Genomic DNA, 22,541 nt, shown 5'->3' with positions numbered 1-22,541 from the left:
ACTGTCCACTTCTTCTTGTTCCAGGCTGTGCCTATCTTGCATTTATTCATGTGCTGTTAATGTTAGCATTAGAGGGACTGTCATCCCACCTCTGTGTTAGGATTTAGCATGTATCATTGAATTTGTATGCAAGTTTTTGTTCTTTTAGTGCCAGAGAGCTGTCATCCTGTCTGTGTATTAGAAAACAGATTTACAGACCTTTTAACTGGTTGTAGTCGGCCATCACAGAATCCTGTGCATCTGCTGGTGTGGTCAGTCTTCTCCATCATCACCTTATCCTCAAACTATGAATAATTGGTGGTCTAAAGCCTTGTAGTCTGGGGGTGTTCACTGATGTCTGGGGTCAAGCACAGTAGAAGTGGTTATCTGGCTTGAATATGCAGCATTTCTTTCATTCATCCACCATTTTCCAACATTTTTGTTGAGTTTGTAATGTTCCCGAGCATCTCTGATATACAACCTAGGAGAGTTTCTTGGGGTGATAACAGTCCCTCGACCATCTACCATGATCGTATGTTTGAAGGTGGGCCTCCCAAATCTAAAGGTATTCCTTGTCATTTTGAAATTGAGTACTGTAGTTTGCTTATCATGTGTCATGGACACTTCTGGGTATGGATTAATGAGAGGATTCAACAGAAAGAATGGGCTAGGTCTCTGCCTCTGTCCCCTAGACCACTTTTAGGAATTAACCTTGGATTCTAGTCCCATGGGATCTTTTTTACTGACCATTTGGTTCTAGGGATGGTATTTCACAGGAAACCCCAATTTTGGTTGCATGGTCCCACTCCCTTATCCGCTCATATTACCCCTCTTTCCATTCATTATTACCCCATCCATCATTTCTCCCACCTGGGTCCACATAGGGCCAGCTCGCCCCTTCCCCTTGCCCACACCTTGGGTCATGGCCTAGAATGAAGCCCGAAGGTTGATGCAGCTGAAAAGAAAGTTAAAAGAATATATGGCCACATTCAACAGGAAAAGTACCAAAAAATGCAAAAGACGGTCGGGATAAAAACATTTAGCACATGGGTAAAAGCCAATACATGAGCTCTACCCTATCATCATGGCCATCACCCTAGTTCCTCAAGTTCTATGAGCCTTCCTCATCATATTGGAACCCATGATTGTCCCAACCCCTGGTGGGTGATGAAACGCCCCACCTCAAAAGGGGGAATTCACTGCTATATCTTATACATCATGCTCTAACACCTTGAGCCCCGAGTAGTTAATCAAAGAAAATCATAAAAAGGAAAAAGACATATAAAGAAGGGTGGAAAAACCAAGGTCGGGGCACCTCATGTACCACGATTTCTCCCTCCTACACATTATAAACCCAAATGTGGGCTTCCCTATTATTAGCTACCCTTGTACCCCAACATGTGACCCAGGGCTGCCCCTTCTCATCCCCTACTTCCTTCACCTATCTGTCACATGCCACCACCTTCTGACAGATGTACCTTGACTATATTATCCCCTTTAGAGGTAGAAACCACCATTTAGGGTACTTGGCTAACCCCATTTGGAGTTTAGAGGACAATGGCACACCCCGAAACCCATTATGGAAGGGCAGACCATTATGAAGTCCCCACCTATGGTCCATGATTAAATTAGCTCATTTACTCGATTTCTCTAATGACTTGTTATACTGGAAGGCTAGGGGACGCATTGGATCTTATGCAGAATTGCAGATGGTTTCATTTGGGGTTTGGTCTCCCTATACAGGGTCTTAATCCTTCAGAGGGCTACATTGGCACATGTAGGGTGAGCGTTGAGAGCCATGGGCCTCCACAATAGCAAATTGCACTCCATGGATTCCCACAGCCATTCATAGATTGCTCGTGGTTCACTTATTGGACGAGGAGGATGCACCTGATCCATCATGCCCAGTTGGTCCCAAATCTACACCACACACTTGGCAAATGATCCAGGGCTTGCACGATGATGTGGCATCACCTACACCATCATCCTAGCCCTTGTAGATGATCTACAACATCTTCGATTTGTTTGGAGACCCATGAGGACACTTGTGTGCCCCCACATGTCATTTGGAGCACCACAGGTTATTACAAGGGGCCAACCCCTTGTCCATTGCTTTTGAGGGTTATATTCTTCATTGTGGCACCCATGGACCTCATGAAGCCTCTTAGAGGGCCCTACAACATGCATAGATTATTATTCAACCTTTTGAGGCTTACCTTTTCATTTATGAGTTAGTTTAGTGGGCTTGTCACCAAAAGGTTGTATTATTAGCACATTATTTTATTTTTGGGGCTTATGTAGGCCAAGGAGGCTAATTCGAACTCCTAAGATGTGTATAAATATAAATGAGGTGTGATCATTTCTCATCATCACTTTGGATAGGATCTCTCTCTTCTTTAGAGAATTTTGCACTTTTTTCTGGAGGATGAATTGGAGCATTTATGAATGAATTTTGGTGTATGGTTATTGGTCTATCTTCTCTTGGAGCTTCTCTATTGTCATTTTTGAATGGTTGGATCAATGTTGCACGAAGCACCCCCCCCCCCCGGTTCCAAGCCCTGAAGCGCGTCCCGTGCGGAAGCACCTAGGAAGCTTCGCTGGAAGCGTGCTTCCGATTTTTTTTGCTGCTTCCTGGACTTTTCGGAAGCGTGGGTCGGAAGCGCTGCTTCCAGGCCTCCGAAGCGCGCTTCATACGATGCTTCGGGCGTCGGAAGCGTGGCGCTTCGGAGGAGGAAGCGTACACTTCCGGAAAAGGCAGCGCGCAAGGCAAAAATTCGTTTTTTTTTTTTTTAATTTATGTTGACTTAGTGTAAAGGGGGTGGGTTAGGGTGAGGTTAAGGTGAGGAATGAAGGGAATAAAGCCCCCATTCATTCCTCATTTTTTCACTTTGAGTTTATGAGAGTTGGAGAAGAGAAGAAAGGAGAGGAGAAGAGAAGAGAGGAAAGGAGAGGAGAAGACAGGAGAGCTTGGAGGAGTGAAGGAGGAGGAGCTTGGAGCAAGAGCTTGGAGGACTTCATCTACAAGAGCTAAAGAGGTAATTTCAAACCCCAAACTCCCTTATTTTTTTGACATTTTTTTTGTATTTTTCTCCTCTCTCTCCTACTCTTTCCCATTGTTTCTCCTACTCTTTCCCATTGTTTCTACTTTCTCCTTTGCTTGCAGGTTGTCCACCACCTATATTCCATATTCCAAGATGGTGTTATTTTGGCTTCTGTGTATCATTCCACTCTTGGTTTTAATGATGGCAAAGGGGAATAGGAATAGAAGGGAAGAAACACAAGAGGACAATGGTCCCAATATGAGTGACCCAATGTATGATGAGGAGGAAGGGTTTGAAGAGGAAGGGGATGAACCTGAAGGGGAAACTGAAACACTAAATGGGAAAGCTGCATTAACACCCTTGTGGAACTATGTGACCAAACTTGATGGGGGAAAGGGTGGTGGAACTTACAAATTTGTGTGCCCTCATGGTTGTCATGGAGGAAAACCATATTGTGGTTCATATCCCCGTGTGAAGAGGCATCTTTGTGGGGTGTTGGACAGCGATGAAAAAAAGGGTCTTGTGGGGGTACAAATTTGCCCAAACATTTCAACTGAAGAAAGAATAAAATACATCCAAATAGAGGAGGTTGCACAACAAAAAAACAAGAAACAAAAAACTCATTATGAATCAAGTGCAACCTCTAAATTTGGTAGCTGCTCATCTCCTCATGATACTTCTGCAAGCTCTGGAGGTAGAAGAACAATAGGGGATTTCCTTAATGTTGCTGGGAGGGATGATGTGGATGGAAAGATAGTCCGTTTTCTTTGTGCTTGCGGTGTACCATTCAATGTGCTTTGCTCTCCCTATTGGCATGAAATGGTAAAGGCCATCAATGAAGCCCCAAAAGGATACAAGGCCCCCAACTATGAGAAAGCTAGAACAGTGTTATTAGAAAGAGAAAAAGCTAAGGTTCAAAGAGCTTTGACACGTTTTACAAATGAGTGGGTAGATTCTGGGGTATCCATTGTATTAGATGGGTGGACAAATATTAGAAACCAACATTTGATAAATGTTCTTGGTGTTTCTTCTAGTGGTGCAGTATTTATTACATGTCATGACTCCTCCTCCATCACTGCATCTGCACAAAACATTGCAGATCTCCTATTGAAAACAATCAAAGATGTTGGTCCAAATAATGTGGTTCAAGTGATCACAGATAATGCAGCAAATTGTAAGGCAACAAGAAAAATTATTGAGCGTACTTATCCACACATCTTTTGGTCTAGGTGCCTGGTTCACACATTGAACCTTTTGATGCATGATATTGTGAAGCACAAAGAATGTGGGTGGATTACTGAGCTTTACAGGAGAGGGAAGCAGCTCATTAAATTCATCACAGGGCATACAAGGGTAAACTACTTCTATGGCACTTACTCCAACTTGCAGTTGCTTAAAATTGCAAAGACAAGATTTGCTAGTTTTTACCTCACCTTTAGGCGGCTAGTGAAGGTGAGACAAGCTTTAACTAATCTGGTGTGTGCTGAATCATGGGATGAAATTAACACTGACATAGATGGTGCTAATGCAGTCAAGGACATTGTTCTTGACAGTTACTTTTGGGCACAAGTTAAATATGTTTTGCAATTCACCAAACCAATTTATTACATGATCAAGTTTGTAGATTCAAATCGACCAGTAATTGGGGAGGTGTATGAGCAAATGGATAGCATGTTGGGGTAGATTAAAGACATTGTTGAGCCTAGAGATACCACCTTGTACAATTATATTCGTGCAGAGATGGAAAACCGATGGGAAATGCTAAATGTTCCATTGCATGCATTAGCATATGTTTTGACACCTAAATACTATCATCCATCATGGCTTTCAACACTAGCACCTGGGGGGGGGAGCAGGAGAAAACCACACCAAGATCAAGAGGTTCACAGAAAATATATGGCTGCATTGAGTAAATTAATCCCTGATGAGGAGGAGGCTACATTGGTACAGAGACAGGTGAGCAACTATACGCTTAACACTGGTCCATTTGGGAGCATGCATGCAATTAAAGATCGAGAGACTTTTTCTTCTCTTGAGTGGTGGAACATGCATGGAGGGGGTGCTCCACTTCTACAGACTTTGGCATTGTGGGTGCTATCACAGGTGGTAAACACTTCTTCTGCAGAGAGGTGTTGGAGCTCTTATTCTTTCATCCACAGTGTTCAAAGGAACAGGTTGAGTTTAGACCGGGCAAAGAGCTTGGTTTATGTTCATTACAACTTGTGATTGTTGTCCCATTACTGTGAAGATGCAAAGTATAATAAAGACTTGTTGATTTGGGACAAGAATCCAGAGGAGCCCATTTTGGAGGATGGAGTGTTGCGATTAGAGCAATTAGAGGATGCTCTTATCCAGGTATGTCCATTGTGGTATGAATTTTCCAATTTTTCCTTATAAAGCATTTCTCTAATTCATGTTTTTAATTTTTTTGTTAACTAGTGTTTTTTTTTTCATGAATTTTTTGAGCGATTCCAAGATGATGATGATCGTGTTGATTTGCCACCCCCACCCCCATCTGGTCCCTTGGTTCCTAGGTTCCATGGTTCAACACCAACAGCAGGGGGTTCTTCTTCATCAGTTTCAGTGCCACAGCCACAACTTCCACAGGCACCATCTTCTTCATTGCCACCACATGGAGGCCCGCCACCACGTGGAGGCCCACCGCCACGTTCTCTTCGTGGTGGAAGGAGGAGAGATTAGTAGATATATTCACAATCTACTACTTTTGTCATAGATTACTCGTTAGACTTGTAGGCTTGTGAATTTGAATTTTGAACCTTTTTTGTCTTAGCGGTGACCAAGTGACATATTTTGTAAACATTATTATTTGAATTTTGGACATGACAAATGTTGACAGTTGCTCACTTGCTAGATAAATCATAATATGCTCTATGTTTTATGTTTTATAATATGCTTAAATGTTTTATGTTTTATAATATGCTTAAAAATTTGATGTATGTTTGTAATAGCTAGAATATAGATGATTGTTGTACATACTAGTAACTACAATGGAATCATGGATGCCATATCTATCTTGATTTATGCAAAAATATGCATGTTTTCATGTCTTCTACAATTAATTTGGTATTTGGGACGTTTGTTTTGAGTATAAACGCAAAAAAATATAATATATATATATATAGCAGACGCTTCCGCGGACGCTTCGCTTCCTAGATTTTTGGAAAATGACGCTTCCGCATCCCCGCTTCCAAAAAACGTCCCCGCTTCATCCCCGCTTCGTGCAACATTGGGTTGGATATACTCTACTGCATGTAAGTACGATATTTTGATGTTATTCTTGTTACTTTTTGTCATATATGCTGGATTTGGATTTTTGTTGTTTTAGGGCTAATTGCTGCATGCAAACTATTGCTTCATATTGTGCAATTGACTCTATTATAACGTTCTCTCCATGTATGGGTCATGTAGTATGAGCGAAATCTCCTATGGGTAAAATTTGACCTTGATAAGCCATTCCTCTTGTGCATTTGAAGTACAAAAGCTACAAGATTGCCTTCACTTGACCTGGAGTGTTTGTGAAGTAATTTTGAGGCCTCCTTGACTAGGAACCAAGAAATCTTACACATAATCAACATAGAATCCATTCTCCCAAGGATTAAGGCACTGATCTACCAAGGGTGGTCACCAATACTCTCATTCTTTCACCTTCTCCCAAGTCTAGCCACACTGGGGTGCCTAGGGCATCAATTTCCTGACAAGCTAACCACTGAAAAAAATCAATCTCCTAGGATCTCCTGGGTTGGCCTTTCATCTAGCACTCCTTCAAATTTGAAGACATTTCGACAATGGAATTGGGAGAAAAGGCAAGCCCTAGCTCTGGGACCAAAATTTGCCTTGCCATCCCCAAGGCTAGCACTTCCCAGGGTCAAATCAACATCTAAGTAATTATATTTTCTTTGATCCTCTCTCCACCTTGTCTAGGGTAAGAATACCATTGGTTGCTACATTCCTTCCTCATACCCTAGACTGGGTCCACTTGGCCCGATGTGGTTCCACTCCTTTGAAAGACCATTCTTCAAGAACCATCAAGGATACCAATTCTAACAAGGATTTTAGGGATTGGGAAACTCCTTCAGAAATCTTATCCCATAAACCTAAACCTCAAATCCTCTCTTCCGTTCCCTAGATTACCTACTACCTTGCTTACAAAGCAAGCAATCTTTATCCTTAAGATTCTGGGAAAGGGTCATTTGGGTCACTCATATCCATTGACTTATCCTTCGTTAGTGGCTCCACACATACCGGGTCTCCTCCCATCGGTGAAAGTCCGTAAATAGAAGGGATAGTGGGCTAAGACTCCATTTGTTGCCCTTGGCCTAGCATTTTCCCTTTAGGGATTTCCCTTTAGGTCCCCTGCTAGTTTGAGCGGTAACACCTCCAGCTCTTGATTTCGACCTGCAATAGACAAAATTACCCACACAATCTACCCATAAATGACCTCAAGGTTTGTGTTTGTCCTACTACAACATCTCGGTCCTGTTGTGGATGCAAACTCACCCCAATCCTCAAAATCCATGCCAATGTATTCCTTGAGCTTGGCTGCCTCAGATCTGCGTTGTATTTCAAAGATGAGCCTTGATGTGATGCTCCTTGGATATGCACAAATGAGGTCTAACTCACCTCCTTTTATACAATTTACTAGGGAAACGTCTAGCCCATCAAAGGGTCACCTCATGTCAAGGCCGTCTTGACTTCTTTAGAAAATTTGCCGAGACTTGACTTCAAAAATTCCTATCTTTACTTCTACAACTCATATTCAAGAGACTTTTGCTGCATCCAGTTACTCTTGGAGTCCTCTATCAACTCAAATCATCACATGTAGAAATCTCCTCATGGAATTACACCCATATGCTTGGGTGCAAAGCCCACAAGCTTGGGTTTCACACCCACAAGCCACACTTGTGTGCCAACTCCTCCACAACACTCAAACCTAGGATTTGGAGTACCTCCCAAGCTACAAATCTCAACACTCCCTCTTAGCGAGGGAGGTACTTCCAACACTAGGAACTCTCCATTAACATCATCTCCGGTGACACTAGCCCATCTGGCGTCCATCACTGCAACATACTCTATAGAACCCTGCAATCTCGATAGTGCCTCTGCCTCATCACATCTGAACTTGAAGATCCCAAACCTCCATAGGGTTGCTCCCTCTGAGGCTAAACTTCCTCTGAGCCGTCACGATCTCCACTAGCTCAATCCTGCGTGCGTTCATCCTCCTGGATCAAATACAACTCGTGCAAAACCCTCCAATCTCAAATATGCAACATCACGATCCGATGAAGACTCTAGCCTGCCAATATCCAGTCCATCACATGACGCAATCTCGATCAAACCAATCCCGTCCAAGCCAAATAAATCCTCGAGTTGTTCCAACAATCAATGGCAAATCATCAGAAGTCCATGATCAACAGTCTTCCCTACAACAATCTATTATTCACCAGGCTCTCCACCAATCCACCAGAACTCCCAGCCAATCTTGCTGCCAAGCTAGTCAAGACCACGTCTCCATGTCTTCAACTGAACCCTCTACTCCATGATTTAGACACCCACAACTCCCTTTGAGCTGCTTCGCTGTGCACACTGTGATTCACTGTCCCTCAAAGCAACTCAGACATGCTCTAATACCATGTTGTTTTTCCACGATACTGCAGTCTAGGATAGAATCTTAAATCATTGACACTACCAAACCAAGTATCACAACAAAACTACTTTGCACAGTGGAATATAAACAATAGTAAATCTACTAGTGCACAAAATATACACAATTTTGTACAATAACCCAACTTCGTTATATTAATCAACTTAAATAATACAATAGTCTAGGGCTTCCGTACCAAGGATAATGACCCTCAAATATCCACTAGTACAAGAGTACAAAATTGGGGCTTGGTGTCAATCCATTGACAACCAATCTACTCTCAACAAGATACTCTGACCATCTGGCTGATGCAGCGCGCTCTCTCAGCTCCTTTTGGTTGTACCCTATACCTACCCGGTCCTTCGGCTCTCGATTTGCAGCACTGCCTCTATCAATGATCCAAGTCCATTTGGCCACGGAACCTCGGCTATCCATTTTGCTCACTAGTTGTGTCTTAGTCCATCAAGGGCACAACATATTGAGACTCCTGTTGAGTTATTCACAATTACGTCTGTGAACAACTCTCAACTGCCCACTGTTGCTTCTCAACTACTTAGGGTCTTCTTCCCACTATAGTTTTCCTGCATTGCTCCAATGAAGACTAACATAGGGTAGGAGGGCTGCCACCTATCACCATCAAATGTCGCTTCTCCAATGATGAACATGGGCTGCAACAAACTGCTCCTCTGGTTGATCAGACCTATGAGCTCCAACAACTGCCTCTCCTAGCAGCCCTTCACCCATCAAGGCACTGCACATAATGTTGCCCACTTGGGCACTCTCACGTTGCCCTCCAACAAACCTCAAATGCCCAATACAACACCAAACAACACGTCCTTCAAATCTGCTCAACCATCATCAAACTAGAGCTCTGAAGATCTACCCTTTGTTCTGCAATAGAGGAGCTATTGGACAAATCTAGGCTCCAATAGACTTTTGTAGCATTTTCCCACTGGTTAGGGCATCCAGTCACCTAGGAAACCCTTCCTCTTGGCTGCTAACAATCTCCTATAAACTATCCTCTCCTAGGACTACATCCACCTGGCAAACACATCAACAAGAAGAGACAACATACCTTGTTTTTGCTCTTCTTGTCCTTGGCATCTATACACATTCACTGAGTACTGGCATACCTGGTTAGGGCATACAACAACCCTAATTCCCTGCTAGACACACTTCAACAGACCTGCTCTTCTCCTCTGAAATCCTTGCGCTGACCCTTTTACTATTATGGTTGGTTGTGAGGGCACCTCCTAGGCCTCTCGGCCCTCTCCTAAAGGAGACACAACCTCTGCAATATTTTCAGATCCCTGTGGCCCTATTTCAGAGACAAATCAACCCTTAAATGTGCACCCAAACAACCTTCCTTCACCTCCAAAACCTTCGCTCCTCCTTGCTTGAGATCTACCCTTCCTCGCTGCTACAAATGCCATACTAAGGTGTTGTTCTAGCCACCTTTTAACTGTAGACCAACCCTAATCTAGGGCATGGTCCTCCCTGTAGCATCTATTAGAATTTAGGACCACAACTCCCATTCTACGGAGAAGACAAGCTCAACGCGTGCCTAGAATGACCCTCAATCCTAGCGGCTGCCTCTTGCTCTTGATTTGGACTTGCAATAGATAGAATTACCCACACAACCTGCCCAGAAATGACATCAAGGCTTGCATATGTCCTACAGCAGCATTGCGGCCCTGTTGTGGATGCAAACTCACCCTAAACAGTCATCAAAACCCATGTCAATGTCTTCCTTGAGCTCGGCTACCTCAGATCTGCGTTGTATTTCAGAGATGAGCCTTGATGTGATGCTCCTTGGATATGCACAAATGAGGTCTAACTCACCTCCTTTTATACAAGTCACTAGGGCAACATCTATCCCATCAAAGGGTCACCTCATGTCAAGGCCGACTTGACTTCTCTAGACAATTTGCCCAAACTTAACTTCAAAAATTTGTATCTTTACTTCTACAACTCAGATTCGAGTGATTTTCATTGCATCCGGTTACTCTCAGAGTCCTCTATCAACTCAATTCATCACATGTAGAAATATCCTCATGGAATCACACCCATATGCTCGGGTGCAAAGCCCACAAGCTTGGGTTTCATGCCCACAAGCCACACTTGTGTGCCAACTCCTCCACAACCCTCAAGCCTAGGGTTTGGAGGACCTCCCAAGCTACAAATCTCAACACTGCTGGCAGCCGGCTGAAGACAAACTTAGAAGAAACTTTCTCCTAGAGGGATCAGCCACTAGTGGTGGGTAACAGGCCTCTTATATCAACTCAGGTCATACCAATCTAGCATATGCTTGTGTCTACATAGATTTAATTGCAAACCATTTCTAGCATTAGTGACCCTAACACTGATGGATTAATCATAGCAGAAACCTTTAGAGTACAAAAATATTCCCTTTATCTGGAGGATCTGCTCCTAGGTAGGTCATTTAGTCCATTTGCATTTCCAGACACCAACCAACCTCAAGAGAAGTATGAGGCAACTCTTGTCCCCCATGTTCCCCCACTGTCATAACCATCTACATAATTGAAAACAATCAAAAGGGATGGCAGAGGTTCAAAGAGCACAAATGCAAACCACTCTTCTCAATCAAATTAACAGATCTGAACCCATTTCAAGGCTTGAAAATGAAAGGTACAAGCTTCGATCTGCCTTTGGTGAATAAAAAGAAAAATTCTTCTTGGACGTCCTCTCCCAAATCCCAAGTTTGTCTGCTAAAGATGGAACAGATGAAAGGCAGAATATCCAGTAGAAGACAACCCTGGGTAGACAAATCACAAGAGCCAAAGTTGTTCAGCAAATTCTCCTCCAACTTGAAACCAACTTGCACCAATATTATGATTCATCCCCTTAGAAGAACCTTTCAATAGAGGAGATTCCAAAATATTCCTTCTCTTCAAGATCAAGATATGTGAAGCAATTTCCATGAGGAAGAATACTTTGAATTGCCCCAAAAGAAATCTCAAAATCATAACTATTCCCAGATATATTTCCCTCAAGACCTCTCTAAAGAAAAAGACAGGTAGGAAAACAAGAGAGGAGTCTCTGCAAATTTTAGGAACTCAGACACCAATAGATGAGAAGATTGGATCGGTTTCACAGATCCTTTACTCTCATTGCTCTAAACTCTAGATAACCAGAGCCTACTGTACAATGTACACTTGTAAGTGTTTTTGATAGCCCTGTATGGTTCTTTAAAAATACATACAATGTTTTTTATTAAAAAAAAAATACGAAGACACAGTATGACTTTCGAAAATCTGTATGGTGTTGCTCTTTCTTTCATCTTTTACAGCTTTAAAATTTAACAACTGAAGCATGTTAGGGAGAAACATATTCCTTGACTATGGGAAGAATACACTGATAATTCAAAAATAGTAATGGCTGTGCATTGGAAAGAAACCCTCTGTATTACAAACAAGATGACTCCTAAAAGTAAAAAACGCTAGATTTGCAAGCACATTTTATATGATTCATAAAACATCAATATTTCTCTAGTATGCAAAATGTGCAAAACAAAATTCTTTACATTATGAAAGATATGAAGTCAAAGTCCTGTAAATCAACTCTAAGGAATAGAGTGGATATGGTGCTCATGAAATTTCATTGTTTTTTTTTCTAAGTAAAACTGATCTATTAATAATAACATAATGTACAAAGAGGCATCGGCCTCTGCGGGACTAGGTCAGCTATATGACCATTTGAAACAGCAAGTCTTGACATCGCGACTGCAAGTCCAGAAATCAAAATTTTTAACCAAAATTAACACTGTATAAAGACTGTAAAATTCAGAAAGACAGCCACAGTAAAACAGCCCAAGAGAGTTAGAACTCGAAACTCGAGCTGGACTCTAGACTCAAAATTGACCATAGTAAAATTGACTGAAAATAAACAAAACCGGAACTCAAAACCCGACACGTGATCTGGCATGCAACGGCTAGGTGGCTTAGGTTGGTGGCTTCTCTTCCACGATCGGACACCAACCATATTCTTTTGAACCAGTGCCCGCTGAATGCCCACCACCTGCAGTGTCCTGTGGCTCACGGACCTCCACTTGTATTCCTTTGTCTTTCCTAGTGGCGTCGCTTCTCAGGGTTTGCTGTCGGCTACTGGACGGGTGGTCCATGTCTCTCGGCGGATGGCTGGAGCTCGGCTCCCCCTGAAAGTTGACGAGCGCTGGAGGAGCCTGGTTCATTTCCAGGCTGAGCTCTGGTTCTGTACACGAGCAAATTACCTCTCTGAAGTCCACCGTGACGGTGGCAATGATGACCGGCCTATCCATGGAGCAGTGAAACCTGAATTGCGCTTGCTGGGAAGAAGCAGTGGAAGTGGTGTGTTGGGCGACTCCACCTGAACGCCGAACCTCGCGGGTGCCCATTCTACCTCGGCCGCTGCGGGTGTTCGGATATCGGCCAAGGAAGTAGGAAGAGGAGGGGCTTGGGGGAGGGGAGGCAGACGAGGAAGTGGAGACAGAAGGGGGCACAGTCGAGGGGCGAGTGGCGCCACCCCGACTACCACCTCGCCTGCACCGCATTCGATGGCGTTGGCGCATGATTCTCCGACTAGAAAGCTGCAGCGAGCGTTGAGTATCAGGGGCAGGAGGCGGGGCAAGAACGGCGGAGGGGATGTTGAGAGGAACAGGGTAATTCAAATCCGGGCCGGAGAGAGGGGCCGAGACCTCAAAATGCAGGTTGCAGAGAAAGGACTGAGAAAAATGATGACCATTGCCCAGGTCGACGCAGCAGAGGAGTCTGCAACGTCTTCCCGTAGCGGTGCGAAGGCTCGGCTCTGCTGCAGAGGGGTGGCAAGAGCAACTGAGAGGCCGAATGGGTGAATGCAGGGGGCTTTGCTCCATATTTCTGAATTTGCAGAGAATTTCTCGGTTTTCACAACTGGTTGATGGCGCCGGCCGAGGAGCAGTAACCTGCCTTAAATTCCCACAGGGGAAGGCGCAGGTTGGCATATGGATCAGCCACCTGCTTGTCCGGTGGCCGAGGTGCATTAAATGTTCATCTAACACCCGCATCTGGGGGCATGAAATTTCATTGTTATTGACATCATTATTTATCATTTTAATTTAGTTGAACTAAAAGCCTGCTTCACTAACAACCTTGCATATTGTTGAAAATAAAGAAAACTATGAAACTGTCCGTGTAGAGTCTAGACCACACACAACCAGCTACAATATTGAAATTTTAGTATAGGCTCAAACCCTAATGTACACTTGTAAGAGCTTTTTGACAGCCCTCTATATTTCTTTAAAAATGCATACAATTTTTTTATTAATAAATAAAAATGAAGACACAGAATATGACTTTTGAAAATCCGTATGGTGTTTCTCTTTCTTTCATCATTTGCAGCTTTAAAATTTAACAACTGAAACATGTTAGGCAGAAACATCCTTGACTATGAGAAGAATACACTGTTAATTCAAAAATAGTAATGGCTGTGCATTGGAAAGAAACTCTCTGTATTACAAACAAGCTGACTCCTAAAAGAAAAAAACACTAGATTTGCAAGTGCATTTTATATGATTCGTAAAATAGCAATATTTCTCTAGTATGCAAAATGTGCAAAACAAAATTCTTTACATTATGAAAGATATGATGCCAAAGTCCTGTAAATCACCGCTAAGTAAGAGAGTGGATATGGTGCTCATGGAATTTCATTGCTATTGAGATCATTATTTATAATTTTAATTTAGTTGAACTAAAAGCCTGCTTCACTAACAAGCTTGCATATTGTAGAAAATAAAGGAAACTATGAAACTGCCCCTGTAGACAACACACAACCAGCTACAATATTGCAATTGTAGTATAGGCTCAAACCCTAATGTACACTTGTAAGAGTTTTTGACAGTCCTGTATATTTCTTTACATATACATACAAAGTTTTTAAGTAATAAAAAAATACAAAGACACAGAATATGACTTTTGAAAATCTGTATGTTGTTGTTCTTTCTTTCATCTTTTGCAGTCTTAAAATTTAACAACTGAAACATGTCAGCGAGAAACATATCCCTTGACTATGAGAAAAGCAAATTGATATTAGATAATTCAAAAATAGTAATGGCTGTGCAGTGGAAAGAAACCCTCTGTATTACAAACAAGCTGACTCCTAAAAGAAAAAAACACTAGATTGGCAAGCAGATTTTATATGATTCATAAAACATCAATATTTCTCTAGTATGCAAAATGTACAAAACAAAACTCTTTACATTATGAAAGATATGAAGTCAAAGTCCTATAAATCACCTTTAAGGAAGAGAGTAGATATGGTACTCATGGAATTTCACTGTTATTGACACTAAGTTGCACGAAACGGGGAAACGAATACGACTTTCCGAAACGGGCACGGGTACGAAACGTGACCCACCCAAATTTTAGAAACGGGGAAATGCAATATATATATATATATTAGGACATTTAAGGAATATGTGCAATCATAAAGCATACATGATACATTCTAATTTATTACATTATGATTAAATTGTCAATTGTCAATGCATAAACTATAAATATCTAAATTTACATCACATTTACTCAAGAAAGATCACATAATGAAAATAGAAATATCCAAAATCAGCCACGAGAAATTTCTAATTTCTTGTCTCGTGCTCCATTGGGAGTCTCCTCCTACATAGTCGAATGACCTTAGTGCTCTTGACTAAATACAAATTCCATACCCTAGTACCCTAGGTGCTCTTGATTAGTGGGAGTCTCCCCTGCATAGAGGGCTTGGTTCTCTTGATTAAATAAAAGTTCCATACCCTAGTACATGACAAAATCCAATGGAAACATTGCAATCCCCGCAATCTCGAAAAACAGATAAGTCTGCTGGATTTTGAGTGAAATCTAAAATTCTACTTTCTCCATATGAAATCCAATGAGGGTGAAACCACTCTCAAACATCCCGAGTCATTTCATGGTAATGTTAAAATTTTAAGTAAAAGTGTCATCCTTTTACTTTAAGAATTTAACATTACCATGAACTGCATATCAACACTAGGGCCATAGGCCTGAACATTAGGCTGCCCCACTAAATTAGAAGCGAAAAAACTTATAAAACAAAAAAATAATAATAATAATAATAATAAAAAACGTCAAATGTTAACTGGAAACTCCGTCGTATGGCCTGGAAACTCATTTCCGACCGTACTGGCCACGTTTCCCCAGCGTGAAATGGGCCAGTACAGCTGGAAATGAGTTTCCAGGCCGTACGGTACGAGTTTCCTCGTTTCCATTTCGTTTCCGGCCGGAAACGGACCCCTGGGCAACGTTTCCTGCAACTTAGTATTGACATTATTATTTATCATTTTAATTTAGTTGAACTAAAAGCTTGCTTCACTAACAAGTTTGCATATTGTAGAAAATAAAGAAAACTACAAAACTGTCCCTGTAGACTACACATAACCAGCTACAATAATGCAATTGTAGTATAGGCCCAAACTCTGGGCATTATATTTCCTCGACTTCCTCTAATTGTTCCTTTGAGAAAATGTATCTCTGATTCTCTAATTTAAAAAGTGTGCAAAATAGATCTCTTTTGAGTACAAACAGCATTATCAAGTAAATAGGATCATTTATATTGCCTCCAGTTAATTTATGTCCTAACCTTAAATATCACTTCAACACTAAATGAAATGGAAGAGCTAACATAATCAGAACACACTTGTAGTTGAAAGACAACTATCAGACATCAGCTTACCCACAATCCCTGAAAACAGTAAACAGCATGAGGCTCACCTAATTGCTTAATGTCCCGAAGCCTGCAGTTCAAGGAGAGGTGACTTTAGGAATCCAAAGAACAGTATGATGTTAAGAATACTAATAGCGATTTTTGTATTGTATTTTGAAAAATAGTTAAAGATACATTGCAAGTACAAGACCCTATCTCACCTCTGAAACTGTTCAGTATCTACAAACCTCAGACAAAGCTGCAGCAAACAAAGAAAATCTATTAAACTTTCCAATGGTGGTGAAGTATTAATTGTGTACTCGTGCCGATATCAATAGGATAAAAAACAGAATACTTCTGTTGGGTTTAAATCAAAATCTGTTCGACTTATATAGCAGAAATCATCATTTCTAGTTTATTTCTCTACCAAAAATACATGTATGACATGTCAAAGTTGAAACAAGGAGTCTTCTTCAGTAAATCTGACCACCAGACTCATAAATTGCTGAGACTGCCCTTGAAGCATACATCAAATGGATTCTAAAGCATATATAATTTATGCTAAACTGAAACTAAAATGCCAGTAACAGAGGGTATAGATCCTTGAAGTTTTCTTCGGAATTACTGAAGTAGTTGTGAATGAGATATAGTTCCTTTACTACAGTAACCTTTTAACATTGAAATATTCTAAAACAAGATTACAAAGCCAACATCAGGTAAATTTATCAATAATAGATCAGAATACAGTTCATATTTTGTAAGAGGTTGCCAGTGGTGTGATCAATAAAATTAGCATATACTATATGCCTATAAGATTAAACATCCAACAGCTTACAGTATTGTCATAACAAAATATTACATTACCTGTTCCAAATGCATGAATCTTCCCTTACATGCCTTTTAATCATCAAAATAATTAATAAGTTTACTCACAATCTCATCAGGCATCACGCTTATATTAATATAATATGGTAATAACAACAGACCTTAATAATCAATTGATTGATGAGTAGATCCAAAATTCAATAACTCTTTCAGTGAAAACAAAATCCTGAAACCTATACGACTATGTAAACACAAATCAATTTGGTATGTAAAGGACATAATCATGGTGTAATTAGCTAGGTGCTGCACTTGTAAATTTATGATTTTTTATAATTTGAAAATTAAGAAATCCGTTATACGCTATACCTACAATTTCAATGTAAATAGGCTAAGACCATTTTCATCTTCCAGATACTATTTTGAAACTCTATCTTTATTATTAATTTACAGCCCATGAAGCAATTCTACTAAGTCAAGGAACTTTTCAGCTTTTCCCCTCTCCAACCCCTGTGCTTCTTGCCGTCCAAGGAAATTGCTAACACTCATTGCACACTTATTGGTTACCTTTTAACATTAAATCAATTAATTCGATCAAACAAATCCCTTTGGTTCTCAAATTAAAATAGCCTATAACACGTTTTGACCATTTTGGTCAGTTTGAGAACAAGGTTTAAAGTGCAGATTAATCAAGACCCGATCACATATAAGTTTGAGTAGGGAGGTCCCAATTTGAGCAATCGGGACTGATTGCTAAAATTGGGTAGTGTTACACCAAATAGAAAGGAAGAAATCCCGATTTAGTAATTGAGGTCAATCGCCAAATTGGGGCAAGAAAAAGCAAACAAGTGAAAGGGGACCCTAATTTTGAGAATAAGGGCCGGTAATCGGGCTTTAGAAAAAGGTTTTAGGTATGACTTCATTAAGTTCAAAAGGAAGGAGAAGATATTAAAAAAAATGTAAAAAGAGCTCAAATAGAAAGGGAGAAAAAATGTAGAGTTTGATTAAAGGAGGGCCCAATTTGGAGATTAGGACCTCTCCGGATAAAAGTTGGAAGATAAAATCCCCGATTTGGCAGTTAAGGAAATTGCCGATTTAGACAGATCAAAGGCTCAAGGCAAAAGATTAAATTTCAAAATGAACATTCAAATTTGGAACACTTCAAAGTTCAAGCAAAGGCTTTGAAATATTCTGAAGGTTTGAACCAAAATGAAAAAGAAAGTTCAAAGAAAAAGAAGAGGTGATAAGAGGGCTCAATTTGGCAACTTGGGCACTGATCAAGCAATCAAAGGGAAAAAGATGCCCAATTTTGCAAATTAGGTTGATTTGGAAATTGAAATGGGGTCGAAGGAAAGTTCAAAAAGTAAATAAAAAAAGGAATAGAGTTCAAACTTAATTTTAAACGAAAAACTCAAGACTCGAATGAAAACTTCAGAAGGAAAGCTAGAAGTTAAAAGAAAAACTTATGAGTTCAAAAGAAGAGTTAAGAAAAAAGGCTCAAGCCTGAAATCAAGAAAAACACACTCAAAAATGAGTAACCAGGGATTTCTATTTGGCAATCGAGCCGGTTTGGGATCAAGGAAGAACTTCAAAAAAGAGGATAAGAAGAGGCTCAATTTGTGGATTAGGCCTGATCTAGAATTAGGGGTCAATAGAGTTTGAACAAAGGAAGAAAAACACAAGGAAAAAAAAGAAACTGAAAAAACTCATTTAAGGAAGGGAGTTAAATGAAGGAAAGGGAGCAAGTCAATTGAGGACTAAAGTTCAAGGAAGGAAAGAAACTAAGTCAAAAACAAGTAAGTGAAACATGAATATCCCATCTGACTTGAACATCTCAAAAAAATGAACAATGTAACACAAGCAATGGCAAATCAAAGTCTACATATCTTCAAAGGAAGAAAGCATACTTAAACTAGTGAAAAGAAGGTGGGGCCCCAAGTTTTGACCAACACTTGGAGGTTGTTGAAGGCTTAACAAAACGTTTTAATTTGTTACTAACATTCACTTTTCTAGTGTATGTAGGAAAAGGACCGATATCAGAATTTGATGTTCAATTCAGCAAAAGCACTTGGAACATTATTTCATAGTAAATGTGGTAAAAGTAAGTTTCCCCATCAGTGACAAAACAAAATATCCAAATAAAGCAGAAAAATCATTTTACATATAACAATAAAATTGGGAAAAGTAAAATTTTGGAACACTATTTTATGGTAGTTAGGGTAAAAGTTAAGATTTTCAATTGAGCACAATTGCAAAAGAAAAAATTAGCAACAACTTGTTCGTAAATGACTTACTACTCATTGTGTGAATATAATATCAAATAAATGTTAGTGACAAGGGTTAGGTCAAGTAGTCATTGGGCAAGCATAAGATCAGGTTAGACTCTCTTGATTCCTTTGTAGTGAAGTTCCAACTGACCACAATTGCAAAAGAAAAAATTAGCAACAATTTGTTCATAAATGACTTACTACTTACTTTGTAGTTAAGTTCCAACTGACCACAATTGCAAAAGAAAAAATTAGCAACAATTTGTTCATAAATGACTTACTACTTACCGTGTGAATATGATATCAAATACATGTTAATGTCAAGAGTTAGTTCAAGTAGTCATTGGGCAAGCATAAGATCAGGTTAGACTTTCTTGATTCCTCTGTAGTTAAGTGCTTGGAACTTAGGCATTGGCTATTTACCCTGGTTACCCTCCATCTCCAAAGGTTTCTTGTACATGGTTATATAGTCCCCCAAAAGAATATAAAATAAAATACAAAACATAAATTCTGTCAGTGAGAAGTTTTACAAGCAATTGCCATAAAATAATGTTGGAAAACAACATTTTGAAATTATGGGGAAAATAATCCATATACTATGGGTCCTGTATTTTTCATCATCCTATTAAATTACCTGAGAAATGAAAGAATAAATTATCAGCCACATAGAAGGGGCAGAAGAAGTGGCCATGAATCAAATTAAATTTTATTTCAACAATTTGTTAAACAGAGTACCACCAAGGAATTCGCATCTTCGGATAAAACTCTTCTTTGGACGTGGTCTTGGGTAAATTTTATGTTTTTTTTTCAACTATAGAAATAGGCAACTAGGTGCGTCTTGTAATCGCATGAAACAGGGTCGAGTTCCACACCACTATAACTTCTAGATTTTTGAATCAATGACTATTACGCAAAAAGTGCCTCGAGAATGCACTCATTCACCGATTATTTAATTACGCATTTCTTTCTCCTTTCCCCTTTTCCCAGAGGTCCTATTTTAACCAGCCAAACGGATAAATATATGATAAGAAACACAGATTCCTGTGTGAGCGATCCATAATTGTGGTATTGTATTTCACAGCTTAACAGCGTACAACCTCCGCTGGAGTTTCTTTTATACTCCGTGAGGTGCCATTAAGGAAATCTGATAACACCAAAGAACTTCGACAATATTCCAGAAACAAGTCTTGACCATATTTGTGTGCGAATTTTGAGGATAAAACAGTTAAACCGTGCCTGAATTTAGATTTATTCGTTTGCTGATACTGTAAAACTATGGCTGGATTTAGATTATAATTCGTATGCGGAAAAGAACGGACGTCAATGCAACTTCAACTGAAGAATAAATGCCGAAAAATACAATTTAAAAAGAGAAACGACCTTCACATTAATTGAGCGATGAAGCTCTAAAATTACAATTTAAAAGCTACTTTAATTAAATAATAAATGCTTACAAATACAATTTAAAAAAGAAATGACTGTCCAGATATCTTAAAGGCCAAAAAACATGCAGTTGAAATAAAGAAATGTCATACAGGGTCTATGTGAATACTATGGTGAACATTGTCGTAAATTGTCTTCGTGTGCCGCCTGCTGGGGAAAACAGGTTCTGCAGCCTGCCGAGACATAGTAAAGTGCTCCTCACAATGCGTCCCGGTCCGTTTCCCGAAAAACAGAAATGAAGTTGAGCCTTAACTCCTGTAAAAATGCCAAGGAAACTTCAAATCTCAGCCATTATAAATAACCGGGCTTTCTTCCCCTCAGTCTGTAATTGCTGCGAAAATATTCAAATTCTCTACAAAGGAAGGACGAATTTAAGTTTAAAAGGTTTATTAGAACGTGAATTTATCTGTCAGTGCATGCAATTGAGCGAAATTCAGTCTTCAAAACGTTTAAAACATAAAGAATTTCGAGCAGAGAAATTGCAGTCGGAAGAATTTTGAGAAGCATCATCTTTTGAAAATGTTCTTTGGTGAATTTTCATGCGAATTCTTTGGGAAAGAAAATACCGTTGCCGTTACATTTGTGACAGAAAGCAGAATTCAGCAGCTCACCAGTTTTCAATCATGGCCGTTCGAAGTCCATGTCCATTTACTGTCCTTACTTCCGTGAGAAATACAAATGCAGAGCAAGATGCGTCCAATTAAAGCTTTCAATCAATGTCCCTGCTTCAGAGCGACAGAGTAATTCTCCAAGTCAGTTCAGCCAACCTTTTGACGGCAGTGCAGTGATCATAAGAGGGACGCTTAGGTTAACGTGTACAAACCGCAACATGAAACTCTAAAATTTAAATATAAATTAAGATGATGTGAAATGAAATAAAAGGAATCTAGACAGAGTTAAAAAAGATAATTGAAACATCACTACAGCTACGGCCACAACTTTCGAAAATAAAAACTATAGGTTTTTATCGAGATAAAGTGGAATCTACACCTAATAAAAGAAGAACCTTGAAACTATTAGACAGCTAAGTATCCAACAACTTTGGAACTATTACATGTAATTTGGCGTCAACAACTTTGGCTTGACATGAATGTTAAAGGAAGGAGTGTAAAAATTTCTCACACGAAAGAGTGTAAGCAAAGATTCTTAGATGTATTTATAAACTTAATTTTTTATTATAAAAATATAAAATGGATTATTTTAAAATCTTTATTTTCTTTTTAATGAAAATACGTTGTTTAAAATTGTAATTATGGATTTAGTGTTTTAAATAAACATATGAACTTAACCCTTTAGTGGAATGATTTGAATAAAAAAAAATGTTGTAAATTTAAATTTTTCTAATGTATTGACTAGCATTATATTAAAATTTACATTTTTAATTAATTAAAAAGTTATGGGCTGAAAGATTGTCAAAACATAATGTAGTATGTGATAAATTGCGTGATAAAAAAATATATTGCATACCTAACACTTATCCCTATGAATTCGATCATCAAGTTTTATGAACATGGATTAAGCATTTGCATTAAACATAACTCTCAAAAACATCATACTCATTTTTATGTTTTCAAGGCAATCATACTCATTTTTATGTTTTCAAGGCAATATTTCACATGATGTCATGAGAATAGA

General features: G+C 39.6%; 1 protein-coding gene across 3 annotated transcripts in view; it reads right to left on the bottom strand.

Annotated features, from left to right (window-relative positions):
* Positions 1 to 21,746, bottom strand: part of LOC149170235 (uncharacterized) — a 338,695-nt gene extending 316,949 nt beyond the window's left edge. For 2 of the 3 annotated variants that reach the window (XR_016259855.1, XM_089428960.1), the window contains exons 1-4: positions 21,518 to 21,746; positions 20,999 to 21,161; positions 16,596 to 16,633; positions 16,443 to 16,465 (exon numbers count right to left, since the gene is read on the bottom strand). Coding sequence is in view for 2 of the 3 variants with exons in the window: in XM_089428960.1 (XP_089285086.1) it covers positions 16,443 to 16,465; positions 16,596 to 16,633; positions 20,999 to 21,091 (154 nt within the window). In the remaining variant the exon portion in view is untranslated. Of the gene's footprint in view, positions 1 to 16,442; positions 16,466 to 16,595; positions 16,634 to 20,998; positions 21,162 to 21,517 lie in introns of those variants that run through there. The other variant, XM_089428961.1, reaches the window with a different exon arrangement.
* Positions 21,747 to 22,541: the final 795 nt, after the last annotated feature.

The sequence above is a fragment of the Pinus tabuliformis genome, chromosome 4_2, assembly GCF_031772625.1.
Source record: "Pinus tabuliformis cultivar Carrire ecotype Pingquan chromosome 4_2, CPIR1, whole genome shotgun sequence".
In the NCBI taxonomy this organism is placed as follows: domain Eukaryota; kingdom Viridiplantae; phylum Streptophyta; class Pinopsida; order Pinales; family Pinaceae; genus Pinus; species Pinus tabuliformis.
This window is presented reverse-complemented; position numbering and strand designations above follow the sequence as displayed.